At 43.1% G+C, this 17,044-nt stretch overlaps 1 protein-coding gene across 1 annotated transcript in view; it reads right to left on the bottom strand.

The window, feature by feature from the left end:
- Positions 1–5,501: 5,501 nt before the first annotated feature.
- FSTL4 (follistatin like 4) overlaps positions 5,502–17,044 on the bottom strand; it is a 220,597-nt gene continuing 209,054 nt past the window's right edge. The window contains exons 13-16 of the mRNA XM_086758856.1: positions 15,919–16,068; positions 15,247–15,354; positions 12,144–12,253; positions 5,502–8,850 (exon numbers count right to left, since the gene is read on the bottom strand). Coding sequence (XP_086614982.1) covers positions 8,148–8,850; positions 12,144–12,253; positions 15,247–15,354; positions 15,919–16,068 — 1,071 coding nt within the window. The 3' untranslated portion in view covers positions 5,502–8,147. The remainder of the gene's footprint in view (positions 8,851–12,143; positions 12,254–15,246; positions 15,355–15,918; positions 16,069–17,044) is intronic.

The raw sequence follows: 17,044 nt of genomic DNA, 5'->3' as shown, positions 1-17,044 counted from the left end.
TTTCTTCTTCTTCCATTGCACATTTTCCAGTGTATGTGTTCAGTGCTGAAAATTATTACTAGTCTGTTTTGAGACAAATGAACTTGACTTTCAGCAAGACTTAAAGGGCAGGGATGTGCTGCTGGTGTGCTGTAGCTGTGCACACCATTGACACCAGCGTGTTAATTAGCCCATCTACACAGAGGCTTTTCTGTCTCAGGGGGAAAGAAAAAACCACCCCAAGCCCACCTACTAAGGTTCCCAAGGCTTCTAAGGAGGTCTTGTGGCATTGTTTCAATTCACCTGGGGAATAAGCTTTTGTCTGCAGGATGAGTGCAGGATCTTGGCTTTGGTGAGAGTTGGGAGCACACAAAGGTTTCGATGAACTTGGGGGTGGGGGAATAAGGAGCTGGAAATGCTGTTCAGAGACAAGGGGAAAAAGAAAAAAAAGGTGAAAAAAAAAAAAAAAAAAAACCACTCAGCTTGGGAAACATCCCCTGACCAATAAGTGGCAGGTCACTTCATAAATTTATCTGAAGGCTTTGATACAGCTGCTCTTCAGCTGCCCTACAAGGCTGTGCCTTGTCCTTGAGCGCCCCTCGCACGCTCCGACCCACAGGCTTCCCCGTGCCTTCACCTCCACCTCATCGCCACAGCGGGTGGGAATTTCCCTCCACATTCCTGGCCCTATTTCTAGACTTTTTCTTCATGGGGGACTAAAAGGACACGTTGAAGTCCAGGATAAATAAGGAATCCACAGAGGCAAACCGCAGGCTTGTGTGTCCAAACTACAACGTGGCAGCAAAAGAGGCAGATATTTGTCTATTAAAATGCAAATGAATGTTAAAATGTTTCTCTCTGCTCTTCATGATTTAGGTATTGACAAAACTATTTACATTTTGTTTTTCTCAGCCATTGCTTTCAAACTTAATTATGAATTTTCATTAGTTTTCAATGTCCTCAATGAAACTTCGGGAAAGAAATAAAAAAAGCTCTTAGCCTGCAATACCCTCACCTCTTATTTAGAGAAAATAATAATTTCTTGTGTCATTATTTTTGGCCATAAGTTTGCCCAAAGATTTGTCCATGAGGAAGGGGCAGGACGTTTGGGACGTCCTGTGCTTGGGAAAGCTTGGGAAAGCTTTGTGCCTCCAGCCACCCTTGCCACCTCCTCAATGACCATTAAAAACAACAACAAAAAAAATCACATAAAGAGTTTTCAGACTTGAGAAAGTCTGAGAGAATAAAATCTGCTTAAGAAATTAGAAAAAAGCTGATGTATCTACTGGATCAGAATAATTTTACAGAAAGAAAATGCTGAGTAATTTTGGCTATGGGACAAAGATGGCATCCCATGTGCCATCGGTTACATGCCAGCGCCAGCCAGCTTCAAAGCTGCAGTTGTGTTTACTGCAGCGCTGACTTTGCGCCGAGCAAGCGAGGGAGCAGGGCTCGCTGGTGCTTGCCATCTGTGCCAACACACGGTGTCATCACGGAGGCGTGCAGCTCTGCCTGATACGGCCGGGAGTTCTGTTTGCACTTGGAGTGGATGTGCTGGTGAGCTGGAGGAAGAAAACAACCTGAAGCTTAGCTATGAGGTGGGATATAGACCATTTCAGAACAGGCATTTGAAAGAAAGCGATGCTACAGAGGGTAATTAATAAGCCAGTAGTTAGCTTTTCTAATGGTCCACCAATATTTTTTGACACTATTTTAAAGTAATCATCCTGGATGACATGTGAAAAAATAAGACTGGAGCCCAATGCAACACTCCAAAGACGGATAAAAAGAGTACAGCTGTTCATATTGCAGTGTCTGCACAACAGGGTGTTCAGGGCTGACATTCCGCATCCTTACTGCTCAGACACAGCTCACGGTGCAGTAGATACCAGCCTGCAGAGTGTGGTGCTGAAACAGTTGAGGGTTGAAAGTCGGAAATGAATACATTTGTTTAAAAAAAAAAAAAAATCACTAGCAGATGTCTTATTACTCTTTCTTAGCTTGGTAGGGCCTGGTTAAAGAAAAGGGAGATGGGATCCAAGGCGCCAGCCTGGTCTCAGACAGACAGTGCACGTCCTCAAAGTTAATCCTCTGCAGAAATTGTGCACTGTCCTCTGCAGAAACTTCCCTCTGCTTTCTGGAATTCAATTAACATCGAGTTTACTGTGGCCTTACATAAAACATTAAAAGCACTTCCTCTGCAATACTCCCTGCAGTAAAAAAAACTTGCTGTAGGTTAAAGAGTAACTGGAAGGCTCTTGGGCTGGGCATCCGATGGCGTGGCAGGCAACGTGCCCATCAAGCCATGCAACTGTGGGGAGAAACCCCTGCTAATCTGGAAATTTGAGCCTGACTTCTGGAAAGGCCAGTGCTCTGACCTTTGTAAACCAGGATGGGCTTAGTGTTTGATTTAGCGCTTGTCTTGTTTACCAGACACAGCTGGCTTTCTGCTCTCCGCTGCGCTCGCTGGCTTTGGACACGTGTCAAAGACACCATGGGCTGCCAAGGGTTAGATGCCGAAGTGCTTAATTAAACAAGCCTCCAGGCAGCGGCAATTTGAATTTGCACGGTAGAAGCACCACAGTAGGGCTCTTGGCTTTTTTTTTTTTTTTTTCCTTCTTTTTTAAAGTTAATATTGGGAATTAATTAAAAAAAATTACTTACTTTGGTCTTGCTTTTTGTCTTATAGCTACAAGAAAAGACGGAAAAGATGACACACAACCCTTCATGTTTCCCAGACTAAAGATGGGACCTGCAGAAGTCTTGTTCCACTAATGAGTTGTCATTCCTTTTCTAGGAATTTTCATTTTTCTTACAATAAAGGACAAATACATCACAAGAAAGGAATAAAACCAAAACCAAAGTAAGACAGAGCTCCTTTCCTATGCAGTCTTGTCTGTGAAGCTGTAAGTCACCCGAGCATCCCATGCCAAGGTGCCGAGGGTCATTAACAGCGCGGCGTGACGGCACCGGTACATCTTCCCAGCGGGCTCTGCAGGGCTGACCTTTAACGCCGTACGTGCCACTGAGCCGAGATCTGGGCATCAATTCAGCTGGTGCGGAGAGGCCAGGAACACGACGAGTCGTTCGGTCATGCCCTAGCCAACCGGCCCCACCTGCAAGGGCTGTAAATCCCACCTCGCCATGGCGTGGCCACAGGACTAAGGTATTTTGGCAGCCACCTCACATTGAATGTAATAAAAATAAAAAAAAAAACCTGAAGAGTTGCAGCTCTGTGCTTGCAGCATCCTTCATTACACAGCCCCAGCTCAGCCCCACCACCTGGGCACGAGCCCTGTGTCACATTTTGGGGGCATCCCGATTTTTACCAGATGCGAGCAGAGGTGAGATTGACGCCTGCCTGTTTCTCTCCTCTGTTTTCAGGGTAATTAAAGAAATCCTCACAGCCTTGTTATTTCATTCTTTATTTTCAGAGATCAGTGTTAAAAAATGGACCAGTCTTCTTGCAAAGGCAGGTTAAAAAGCAAGGTGACATTTCAGGTGTCCTTTTCTTCCTCTAGCAGGTAGGATGCTCTCTTCCCAGGCTCACCGCGCTTGGCTGGGAGTTTGTCCTCTCCTCAACACCAGGTATCTCCGCACCATCTCTAATTTAAAAGAAACACACGGGTTTTCCTGGTCTCCAGATGGAGAGATTGCCATGTGTTTTATTTCAGTCTGCTTCAAAAAGTATCAAGGGGAAAAAAAAAATAAAAATGAAACTCTCTTGCTGCACAGGGTGAAGCAGCAGGGGCTGGGTGGGAGCACGCCAGAGCGATGCAGTGGGAGCTGTGCCCACACCAGGGCTGAGGGCCCGTGTGCTGCAGCTCTGGAGTCGAGATGCAGGAAGGAGGGGATGGAATCCAGTTCAAAGCATTTGGGGAACAGCAGCTGCTGGTACCTCTCTTGAGAGAACACGGCTGGCAGTGGAGGTGTATGCAAGGGAAGGCAGAGAGGATGCTGAGGTGGGGATGTGCTCTTAGGAGCAAGTAACAGCACTAGAAAAGGTAAATACAACATTGAGCTCTGCGTTGTTTGCCATAACCTAACTGCATTTTAGGGTTTGGGGTGGGTTTTTCTTTTTTTTTTTGGCTAGCCCAAAAGAAAATGTGCAAAGCAGTGAGTCAGGCAATAAACACAAGTTTCAGAGCGGGAGTTGTAATCTGGTACAGAAACCGGGCGCTGGCTGCTCACCTTGTGGGATGCCCTTGGTTAGAACAAGTAAGATTTACTCCCAGGGAGTAAATTCTAAGGGAGAAATTTTCTAAGGGAGAAATTACCCGAGCATGAGCTGGCCAGTCATAGTACACAGAGGGGACAGGGAAATCCCTGGGGTCGAGTGGCCCAGTCCCAGTCCAAGTGATGAAGAGCAACAGCCATGTGTGTAAACCCCATGGATGTTCACTTTAAATAAAGCCCTGAATGGGGAGGGACAAAGGGGGCTTTAGGGAAAAAAAAAAAAAATACACAGGCATCATGGCATGACTGGATCTTTGATGAATAACCAGGTTATTGCACATATGTCAACTCCTACGCCTCCCTCAATCTCTGTTCCCGCTTCCCTGTTCATTATGTTGACCTCCTGTAGGGTCATACGGGGAATTAGCTGTTATCTCCTTACAGAATTGAGATCTTGGCCTTTTTATCTGTTTTATGGAGTATCTAGCACACTACCAGGCACTCTAGTAATTAAGACCTAATCATGGTATAAATCAAGTAAATAAGTACTTGTCGACAGGTCATCAGGACTCATGCGTCTCTCGGGCAAAGCCGCGTTCATGGAGGTCAACACAGCTAAAGTCCTTTGGGGTGGGTGAAGCATTCTTCAATACCTTCCCTTGCCAAGGGCCTTTTGCAGGGGTGACAGAGCAGCCCTGCCAGCTTCCTGTCTCCCACCCATCCCATGGGCATGACCACCAGAATCTTTTGGACACTTTGTTCATTTTTTTTTTGTAGCGGTAAAAAAAAAAAAAAAAATAATGAAAGTGTTGAAGTTAATTACTGTCACAGATTCCAAATTAAGGCACTCGTGAGTTTTTTCTCCAATTTAAAAGAAAAGTGGATGGCTTCTAAATAGTCACCGAGTTGCATAGTTAAAGATGTTAAGTAAAAATTCTCTCTCATTCAGAAAGTAAAAATATTGAGACAAAACAGTATTTCCATGATACTGCTGTTTAACCTCAGCAATGAATGGAAAAATGCACCTGCTCTTGGCACTAGAGTCTCACTGTCAACCAGGGACTATTTTTTCTATGATTCTAGTGTCAGAAGATCCAACTGATATATGAGTGCTATAGGATAACCAAATGGCATTAATTCCATTTAAATTCATTTCAATTGATCATTGTGATTAATTAGCTAGGAATTAATTGTGACTTGGTGGAGAACACGAAGGGAGTGGGAAAGAAACTGCAAACAAGGAAATGTAGTCTCTTTGACAGAGCTGAAAGGCCAAAATGAGTTGAAACATTGTTTTGAGTATATACAAAATTTCTGTGTCATAAAAAAAATAAAATCAGAGTAACAAATGTGCAGCACTTTAATGTCAGGTTTGACTGTCATTGGAACTGTTCACAAGTAGTGTGGACAATCTATGTTGTACTTCATTTTCTAAGTATGATATATAACCATCAGGATAATTTAGAAAACACGTCACCAGAACTTGGGCTGAAGAGGGAAGAAAAGGAACATCTTTGGGAGGTCCAAGTGGGAGTTTTCAAGTGAACGCTATTCCAATATTTTGCGACAAACAGGAAGAAGTGAGGTCTGTTACACATCTTTCACAGCCTAAATATAAACCAACCTCAAGAATATTTACCTGAACAGATATATACAGGGTTTTTTTTTTTTTAAAATACTCTTGAAAAAGTAATATTTGCTTGATCTATGACACAATGAACGTCTCTACAGGGAAACTTACCATAGGCATAATAAAATATTCAAGAAGTCATAAAAGATAACACGAGAGCAGTGTTCGGCCTTGGTAAAACACATTTAGGATGACGGCAATGTATGGATACAGCTTTGTTCAAGAAAGGAGTTGTGCATATTTAAAGGTAATTACAAAGCTGGTCTTCTCCTTTCCTTGACATGGGTATGTTTCCTAACCAGATGAGCAGAAAATCATGGACACCATGCATTGCTAAAGGAAGGCTACGCTAATCTGTTTTCTATGTCTCTGTTGCAATGATGGGATAGTCTCTTCTAACCCCTATGGCTCATAAGCGAAGAGAGATGTAGGTTTCAGCCTATGGGTGCTGAAGGGCAATTTCAAGGACTCCATGTTTAATGAATTCATAGGATTCAGCTCCCCTTCTTCGTCTGTCTGAACAGATTTTTATATAGTCTCTACAGAACCGAAATGGTTTAAATTACTTCAGGTCTACAGTCATGGTAAAATGCTACCCTTTCGGCAAAAGTTTAACATTTAAAACAAAGATTACCAGTGTTAGTCTGCATTCTTCTCATTTAAAATCCCTCTGTGTGCACTGTGAAATGGGTGACTTTAAGCATCTGTGTTGGAAAATGATTACTATACCACGAGACACATCACTGGATGTGTTTAGCAGCTGCTTTCGTACAAACTCTGGGCAAGGTCATCCGCAAACCGAGCTGGGTCTTTCAAAAGGCCGACGAGTGGCTCTGATGCAACAGATGTTTTCCTTCCAAGAGAGTTTTCCACCCACATCAAGACCGCATTTTCAAAGTGGTGCATGAGATACAAGCGCTCGTATGTGCTTGTTTATGGTGGCAGCGATGCTCACCCGGTTTGCATCGCTTCACGAGCCATAGATGCTCTTGCCCTGATTACTTCATGGCAATGGACATAGAAAGTTACAAAAACACAACTAGAAAAGTTTTTATATCCTCCAAATGTGCAAATGGATCCCTGTCTTTATGGGAACTCAACTGAAATTTCTCAATGCCAGCTGCTGCATTCTGGGGTAATCCAGCTGGTTTTACATTAACTTCTTTGCTCATAACTAAAAGATAATTGACTCTAAACAAGTGTACCGTAAATGAGAAGAAAAAAATCACAAAGAAAAATTGTTTCCTAGGATGTCTGAAAAGAAATAGGCAAATTAAGGCTATGACTAGAAAATGAGTGAGTTTTCTATTAAAAATACCTTCTGTCATCGTAGCTATTATTTTACAAGGAACCAAGTGACTTCAGTGCTACTAAATATTTAATGAGAGAAACCAATGATTTCTAGAAGTGTTGCTGCTTCCTATGGGAATAACAGTACCTAATGCTCTGCCCCGCAAGAGCAGAGTTTGCATATTGTGCTCAAGCTGACCGCACTCACAAGCTGCTGAAAGACTAATGCCCCCTTCTCAACAACAATTTTTACAAACTCTAACCCCCCTTCAGTGCTTCCTGGCTTTTACCCACTCTAATGGCCTGGATATTTCATGTTGCATTCCTCAAATACAATCACAAATATGCATTAGAAGAGGGGGGACTCATAACCTTGCCTTCAGTAGTACCAAGAGCAAAATTAAGTGCAGAAGAAAGCAAGCTGACAGTTACTATTTCTGTTATGCCTCCTTCTAACATCACATCCGTGAATCCTCCCAACGCCATCCTGCAGAGAAAACTGATCAGTTTTCATTAAATTGCTCTCCTAGGTTTCTGTGGGTTGAAAACTGCTCTCTGATGCTTAGTTTCCCTCCTCATCCAAAGGTGAATTTCAGCCGTGGTCATTGCTTCTGTAGTCTCTCCGTGTTGGGGTGGGGTAGCCAGCACGGCTAACGGGCAAGGCATACAGGAAAGAAAACTGATGGCTCAAATGTAACATAAAAGCTCCTCAGTATGAAACTCAAAATCTGTTTTGTTCTACAGAATCACTAGGTTTCGTGGCTTATACGATATCTCAGTGGAGATATTATTCGCTCCCCAGCATTTTTCTCATAACCACAAATCATAACCCCAAATAAAAAATATCCCATCCAAACCACTTCCTATTAGCAGAGCATACCTTGTATTAGAAAACTTGCAAGTAGACCAGTATTGTACCATGAAGCCTATACAGGGGTTTTTTGTTTTTTTTTTTTCTTTTTTTTTTTTTTTTTTTCCCAGTGTAAAAATATACAACGCTACTGCTCCTTTGCTGCAGTGTAAAGGTCCAACTGGTACTTGCCTGCCGAAGGCTCTACTGCTATTGCCCTTTTCATACCTCTCCCACCCAGACCACTGTGTTACCCCTCCTTATACCTGAAACCTCACAGCGTAATGTATTTTGCCTCCCATTAATAACAAACAATGAATCTTTAGCTGGTGTAATGAGATACTGTCCAAATAATCCACTGTCTTTCACAATTCTGTTGTAGCTGCTCCAGGGCCAGTCTTTGGATGTGATAGGGTCCTTTAAATTCTTCAGTACATTCATTTTCCCCGTTGACAGCTCTACAAAAAGCACATCTGTTTGCAAATGTGAAGTAGCATATATATAGTACTGATTGCCTTCAGTGAAAGAGGGTTGAAATGTCAGATCAGATACGTGTATGTCTGTTTGTAAGTCATAAATCAACTTGATTTCCCCTCGGACAGATAGAGTCTGGACTTTCATCCTGCCGCTATCTTCATCCGCACTGACCAAATAGCGTCCGTCCGGTGAGATATAAGGTGTGCCCGACACGTCGCTGTTGGGGCCGATGACGGTATCGGTAACACTGTCAATTATGAGCTGCGGCGACGCAGCCAACAACCTATTTCTCCTACACTGGACAAAGTAGTAACCGCCCAGGTGGGTATAAGCCATGGTCTGTGGTACGCAGCTATAGTTTTTGAAGTTGATAGTCTTGATGTAGGTCACAGTCTCCAGGTTAACCTTGTGAACTGCCGATTTCGATTTGTTAAAGATGAAGCCAAACCTGAAATAGAAAACATGACACTGAAGTCATCTCTGGAGACATGGTGATACACTTGAGAAAAGACAAAGGTCAGCAGAACTGGGAAACCCTATCCTGTTGTTTTTGGAAGTGTGTGTTTCTGTAATAAATCTCTCTCATATTAGCGCTTCTAAAATGCACTAAAAGGAGGTATATATGTTTCAGTTAAAAATAGCAACCCGATCCTGGAAGCTTGGATATGTGCTTGGGCATTTGAACAACATCTTCAAGAGCTGAAGCCTTTTATTAGGAAGATCAATTTACAATAAGAAATATATCAAGGCTTGGGTGTTTTGTAGGCTAGTGTGGATCATTTTTCTATTTAATCTGTTTCGGGTCTAGAGTGATGTAATTCAATATATACTCAAGACTTTTTCAATCTCAAAATATAAAACTGTTCAAAATAAAGCATATTCCTGCCAGACTGGGACCAGGAGCAACTTTGAGCTATATATACAACCATTGAGTGAAGATCATGTCCAATCTCATCTCTTAAATTACAGCACCAGAGGACAGCTGTGACGTGTTTGCTACGCGTGGTGCCTGGGGACCACTGCAGGAGCTGGCAAGGCTGAAGTGTACAGCAGACAGTGTTAGGCACCGTCCCACCAGCCCAGGGAAGGTGTAAAACATTTCTCGAGGAACACAACCAGCCAGGGTGGACTGAAGAAAAGAGGTCTTTGTTTCCCATCTCAAGAGAGGGCAGACAACAGCGAGCAGAGAATGAACGTTCCGTAAAAGACAGACGCTGAAGCACGTCTGACCTTTGGTGGAGACAAGAAAAGGTCAAGAATAGCCAAGAAAGGTTTCTGCTTAATTTGAGAGGGAGCCCACAAGAACAGCCTGTTTGTGTTCCCCTGGATTCACAGGTCACTGATACTGACTTACAAAAACTCATTTTACATCGAGTATCTTTTCATCCACTCAATGCAGACGGAAGGAAATGAAGTGAGTGCTTAGTTTTGTGTCTCTTCCCTGAAAGATGTGAAATTGCTTCGTGAAATGTGGAGGACAACGTGCTTATGTGCAGATAATATGTATTTTGCTTAAAACACTGGGTTTATTTCTTTATTCTTAATCCATCTGTCAATGAGACACTCAGCAATGATTTCACTTCTAAAGAAGGAGCCAGCGTAGTGTATGATCCCATGAAAATCACTGGGCTAAGCCTTTCATTTTCCCATTATGCTCACATCCATTAGAGGCTTCAGAAAATATCTGCAGTGGAGATTCGTGGCGCACTGCGTGTGGGGAAATTGGATATGACACTTGTATTTCTCCTGGATGAATGCATTTTAAGTACACTTTAAAAAATGCTTTCCCTTACAGCATTTTTTTCCCCAAGACTTCCGTAATACTTGGCCAAATGCTTGAAGAAGTTAAAAAATGGCTCTTATCATAAACTTTAATTTTAAAAAGTAGGTCAGACCGTGTTTTATGTGCACACAGCTACAGAAGGGTGCAGCGCTTGCGTGAAATCTATGATCTGAAATCTCAAAAACCTTGCACTTTGAGATTTTTTAACGGACAACAATCCACCCTAGGAACTAACAAAAACGGCTACATTCCTAGATATTCATCTGAAGCAACAGGCAGCTGAAATACATATGCAGAAACATTTGCATACAAATATTTTTTGGCTCATGGAAGAGATTAACTATTCACCTCCCTGGGAAAGGCTGGAATTGCCATTTATTGTTTCTGAGTGGAGAATTTAGAACATGGTCTCAGTAAGCCTCATTAAACTGCGAGCAATTATTTTTCTGTGCTGAGGGTGAGAGAGAACGGGCAAAGATCTGGCCCTGAACAAATGAAATAGGAAATTAGGTACAGCACTCCCTGCTTTGCACACGGAAAGCTACAGACAATTATCTACATTTAACACTTCTTATGGAAGATCATCTGTACACAGCCAATTAATCACACTGGAGCAAAAAGACAACAGAATAATAATAATAAAAAAGTGTAATTGTTCCATTTTCCTGTCTTTGAACCCAGACCATACCTCCTCATCTCAGGCTTTAACATTCAGCAGAGTCATCTACCTCCTGGCACCCCTATCACTCATAATGATAGTTTGAGAGTAAACTGGGAAAATGAGGTAGGGAAAAATTGAGAATGACAGTCATGAAGTAGATCTCATAATTTTGTGTTTGAAGAAGCAAGGTTATTTATTTTGGATCAGATTCAACACATAATCATTTACGCGCGACCCCCTCCTCTCCTCAGTGTGCACTGCAGGGAATCAAAGATTAATGTAGGGAGTTACATTATGATTTTTTTTTGAGAGTTTAACTTAGTTAAACTATACTGGGGACAGAAGATGGTTCAACAGTTGTTATGTGACGAGACGGTAAGAACAGTACAAATTGCTGTGCAGTTACCATCAATTTTGATAATGTTAATGGGAGGCTTCCTGTGCCTGCTGGGAGGCAAACAGTATTACTCCAAGTTATTAGTATGTTAGTTACACAATCTCATTAACTACTACATCACATTAACATTCAAAACTGATGGTTCAGAGAGGTTTTTTGTTTTTTTTTTTTTTAAATATGCAGTGCATACCATTTTTCTGCTCAAATCCTACACCTCACAAAGAGATTCAATATTTGAACAAGTAAATAGCTGGAAACATGTGGAAGAATCACGCTTTATACTTCAGGTAGTATAAACTTTTACCACTTCAGGTAATAAATCTTTGACACAGGTTTCTGCCCAAATCCATAAAGTGGTTTTCAGGAAGAAGGCAGCTTTCTGGCCATCAAATTCCAGCACAAACAAGCCAGGGTAGTGTGTCCTGCAAGAAGGCACAACTGACCAACCTGAGGTTTGCACACCTATGCATGGTCTAGGCGACGTCCAGGTTTGTTTCTTGTGTTTTCATTGATTTGCTGAATAACTATAGGTAATTTGTTCGACCATTTCTCCATTTCACACGTGAAAATGGGGGTAAGAATCACAGAATGGTTTGGGTGGGAAGGGACCTTTAAAGTCCACCCAGTCCAACCCCCCTGCAAGGAGCAGGGACATCTCCAACCGGATCAGGTTGCTCAGAGCTCCGTCCAACCTGGCCTGGAATGTTTCCAGGGATGGGGCATCCACCGCCTCTCTGGGCAATCTGGGCCAGTGCTCCACCACCCTCATTGTAAAGAGCAGTTAGCTTGATCATGAATTAATTCATTAACATTTGTCAAGTGCTGTAAGATTATTAGAAGAATGCCCATGAGACGAGAGCAGCATGGCCACTGTTCCTATTCATTAAGATCACTTCTTACCTGACGTGATTAATAATAAGATTTGTAGGTGGTATAAAAAAATCCTCCACTCCTTCAAACGGTGTGCGGATAACGTGCTGCTCCTCCCCTGCGCTCGCCTCTGGTATTACCTACAACAAACACACGCGAGGTTGAGCGCAGGAAAAGCAGCGAGTACAGCAGCGAGGTAAACACAGATTACACAGTCCTACACGGCAGCGAGTGGCTTTTCCAGGGATGCAGTAGACTCAAACTGATTAATGACTTCAAAATACTGTTTGGTGTGGCTGTCTTGAAAAAGGTGTGCTAACAAATAGCATTTGAGGCTTGACATTTGAAAGGTAAGTACACAACTCTACTTTCGTACGATGTTCATATCTCGAGAAAGAGCAGTCATGCAGGAGCTGAAGTACTATGACAACACTACGACCATAATAATTTATTCCTTGCTGTCTGAAAGAAACATTTATTTCATGGTCATATTTATTAATCTCACTTAAATGCACAGCGATAATTTACCAGCTCAAAGGATGAAACACTAACTCACAGCAGTTAATTATCACTTTTGAAGGAGAAGAGCTGTTCCTCCATCCACCGCACCATACAAAATTCAGGGAAGAGCAGAGAAAGGCTCTTTGGCACAGCACACACCTCCACGGCCACGGCAACTCAGCTCCTCCACCGCTCCAGAAAAGGAGAGGTAGAAGTTTTCAATAATTAACATGTTAAATACTCAAACTGTTTGCTCAGTTCAAGATAACTTTAGTCCGTTCAGTTCATTAGGAACATCTGCTGGTCTAACGTGCAACAGTAGTTGCTTTGAATTTATAGCTACGTAATTCATTAAGGAAACGCTAAAACCCTACAAGGTTTAGCTCAGACAGCTGTTCTGTTCATGCCATTTAGATTTCTTCCAACCAAATTGCTCAAGAAAGTTGCCCATGCTTGCACAATGCTTTCACGAGGCCAAACATTTGCTTCCCAGAAGCCAATAACAACAGCATCCCATTAGTCGGCTGCACGGGCTGTTTGATAAATCCCTGACTTCCAAAGAACGAGTGGAAATTCAGATCAACCTCTGCAGCAGCATCTTTGTTAAAAAAGATATTTTACTGCTTGTCTGCAACAAAACACTGCACGTTTTAAGAATGAACTCTGCCAAATTAGTCACTGCCCACCTTTTGGGAAAGAAGGTCGGAAAAAAGAAAAGATCTGCCAACACTGATGCTAATTGCATTCCCTATATGTGTTACTGCACTTCATAAAGATAACAGAAAGGACTACCTGAGAGCTGGAGCCTTATAACAAGTTTCCAACTGTGCAGACGGTGTGTTCTTCTTAATAATCACATGCTTGCGCCATCTCTCCTTTAATTACAGAAACCTCTCACAGCTGGACGGAAGAAATTAAGTCAGAAAGGGTAAAGAGAGCCCATTTTGTCTCCTTATACCCTGGTACAAGAAACTGCTCATCCCCAGGTGAGGCAAGCTGGCAGCATTGCCTCAGAAAGCTTTGTTTATTTGCCCCCATTCTGTTTCTGGTGTCTTTTCCTGGAAATGCCCATACTGAGTTGCTGGTCCACTCTTTATTACCAGAAGCTTGCTGTCTCCAGCCGTTATCTCAGATGGCGCATGTGGCTGGTGGGGATGGCTCGTCTTGCCTTCATCTCCAGCGAAGCCTTGGGCAGCCCCATGACTAACGTAGCCTCCAGATTTGTAGGCTTTTAGGTCAGAAAGCAGAGTCACCCTTCGTCTCTGCCTGTTGGGGAATGCTTTAATGCAGATTTAGAAGCAAACATTTCTGGTAGAAGTATTCACACGACACCTACATTTCCAGAAAGGCCGGGCAACAAGTGCCAGAAAATAACAATCAGAGACGGGCACGTCTGGATGGATCAAATCAGCTCTGGTGTCAGCTCTGTCATACAACACACAACAGCAGCAAAATGCCCTATTAGATGCCTACACTTTGTGCTTCTGTACCATCAACAGAAGCGTGAATCCTCCAGGGCAATCCAGAAACGGAAGCTAATTTAGTTGTCCAAACCCATCTGCACTACTCTGCCCAGTATCACGGTGGGTCTGACGGTCCCGAGTGTGGAGCATCTCCAGGGAGCTCACCGGCACCCCGTCAGCAGTCACTGATGCCCAGTAACAGAATTTGTCCCTGAGGCTTTACTTCTGCTGTTTACATTTTTTTTTTCATGCCCTAGAGAGCTCCTTTTGGCATTTTACTGTGAGAGGAACAGTTCTACCACACTATGCTCCATCATCATCCATAAGGACGATGAGACACAAGTGACAAAATGAGTTTAAAGAAAATAAGTAGCAATTTAGTGCACTGGGAGTCAACCTGGACTCCTCCTGTGTGGAAGATAAGAAGGGATAAATGCCTTTCCCAAACTGGAGAACAGCGCAGTTCTGCTCAAAGCATAACGAGGGTGCTAGGCGAGTAATCCTGGAAGAGTTATGAATCTTGAGGCACCGTATGACTCATTCACCTTTCAGTGCTTCTTTTAGATGCAATGCCCTCAAATTCTTTGCAGACAGAAAAAAATCGGCAGGCTGTGAACACACAGAGTCCCTACCTTAGGCTCATCCTTGAATGTGCTGCTCAGCCTGACTTCCACCTCCAACAAAACACTACCACCAGCCTGCAGAGTCACAGATGTCTATGCAGAAAGCGTGTTTTCTCTGGCTTCTTGGTACCCACTGCTTTTAGATCTCAATCAAGTTAGAAAGAAGCCGCACTCACTCGGGCTGCACAAACGACTTGGAGCATCTCTGGCACGTACCGCTCGCAGCCAGCTGCCAGCCCTTGCTGTAGGACTTTACAGCCCTTGGCTCTGTCGTCAGCCTTAAAACAAAACAGATCCTGGCAACAAAGCATCCCTGCTGCCAGCCTATGGCACAGTCATTGCTCAAAAACAAATTAAACAGCAGGAAAAATATGGGAGGATGGCTGGAGGAGGGATGAATAAAACACACTAGATATGCAAATGAAAGAGGAGCTTTATATCCAGACCATTAAATGCTGTTAATTACCTGTAACTGACCAGCCACCAGCTTGCAACTGATGACGCCAAGCCAAGGAAGGGCAAAGGCTCAGGGGCACAAGGACTTACCTGCAGCGTCGGTGAGGACTTGTGCATGTCACCCCAGCTAAGCACCCAGACCTGGTCATGGGACTTGTCGTAATGTAATTTGGTTGGCAGTGGGTCAACATCCAAGGACTTAAAAAAAAAAAAAAAAAAAAAAAAAAAAAGGAGAGATAGGTGCTTCCATAGTGACCCAAATGCAGATGATGAAAATTGAATTAGCTCACTGCAGACATTCCCACGTCCCACTGTTATGCCCATTTGTGCAGCTTTGCACAATTACCTTCAAACCAATTGGGGGATCAGCAGCAGGACCACCAGTAGAAAAAACCTGGCTGCTTGGCATCATTTTCTGGCTAGACACCACTCCATCTTACGCTGTTACTTATAGTCAGTAGATCAGGGGTCAATTTCTGCTTGAATTACGCCCACACCAGTTCATTCTTCCCAACGTGCTTACAGCCGAGGTCAGGCGGCAGCTCAGTGAGCGTAAGTCAGAAATTCGTCCTGGCATTATTTTACCATGCTAGCTGCAAGCCTGGCTGCAGATGCAGCCTGGGATGATGACAAACAGCCTGAAAGCCACACAGGGCCAACGTTTCAGTGATGCCAGCAGATCTACTGGACAATGATCTACTTTTTTTTTGTCCCATATCAGTCTTTTGCCACCACTGAATAAAGCATTCCCTCTGTAAGTACCTGCACGGCTTTCTGAGCCTGGATATCAATTATCGTTACTCTGTTCTGCTTAGGCTGTGTCGCATAAATGTACTTGTCTCTGACATTGACTGCTGAAGCCCAGAGGCAGGACTGAGTGCCTTCACCTTCCACTCTAGGACAGATCTCTTCCTGAGAAAAGGAAAAAAAAAAAAAAAAAGAAAAGAAAAGGAGAAAAGGTTTAATTTCTACAAGTTCAGGGCCTGGAGCAGCAAAGAGCTTAGCCTTGAAAACCATAGAAAAAAAAATTCTAGGGGGATTCCATTAGGATGATTTTTTTCCCCCTTTCTTACCTGGAAAACATGAAAATTATTTTATCAGGTAGCACACTGCAGCCTAGCTCTACCCAGTGACATTAAACAGCTGGACCTCCTGCAAACTCACATTGAATTTAAATAACCACACACTCTATGGATCTGTCTTTTGAAGTATGCTGTGGTTCATCAAGACTTGCAGTGCTGCCAGCATCTATTAGCAACAGAAACGTCACTCTGTGCTTTGAAAAAACAGAGATTTTCATTAATTGGATTACAGCTTTGTATTTTTCATAAAGTCTTCATTTTCATTTCAGGAGTGTGCTCTAAGATGCTTGCGCCCAGGGGAACAGCAGCAAAACAGGTAGGGTCCTACTGTCCGTTGCTCCAACACAGAGACTTCCCTTGTTCCAAAGGAACCAAATCTTGTTCCTTTGGACCAAATCCTGTTCACAGCTGCCTGATGCCACATTTTGTCTCTGATCCTCCACTCACTAAGTCCCGTGCAAAACTGGTATTAGCTTTAGCGGGAGTTCACTGGTACCCTAAGTTTGAAGAGTCAAGTGTGATCTCACCAACAAGCCTCTGCACCTTGGCTACTCTTCATCACTTTTCCTTCCGTTGTGTTGGTTTATGTGAAAGAGCATTGTGTGGGACCAGGCTATGGTTCGGAAACGAGGGTAAAACTAAAAGAACATGTAGATATTTCAGCGAGCACAACTGTTGATTTTTAAATCTTGCCAACAGCTAGGTCACTTTAAACAATGGCACAAGCTCCCTAAGAAGAAAGCGATTAGAGCAGCAGAGCTTGTTTGGGGAAAGAGAAGTACAAGCAAAAGTAATGCCAACACCAG

The sequence above is a fragment of the Chlamydotis macqueenii genome, chromosome 14 (assembly GCF_036417535.1).
Source record: "Chlamydotis macqueenii isolate bChlMac1 chromosome 14, bChlMac1.mat, whole genome shotgun sequence".
Classification (NCBI taxonomy): domain Eukaryota; kingdom Metazoa; phylum Chordata; class Aves; order Otidiformes; family Otididae; genus Chlamydotis; species Chlamydotis macqueenii.
Note: the sequence above shows the minus strand (reverse complement) of the source record. Positions and strands in the feature narration are given on the sequence as shown.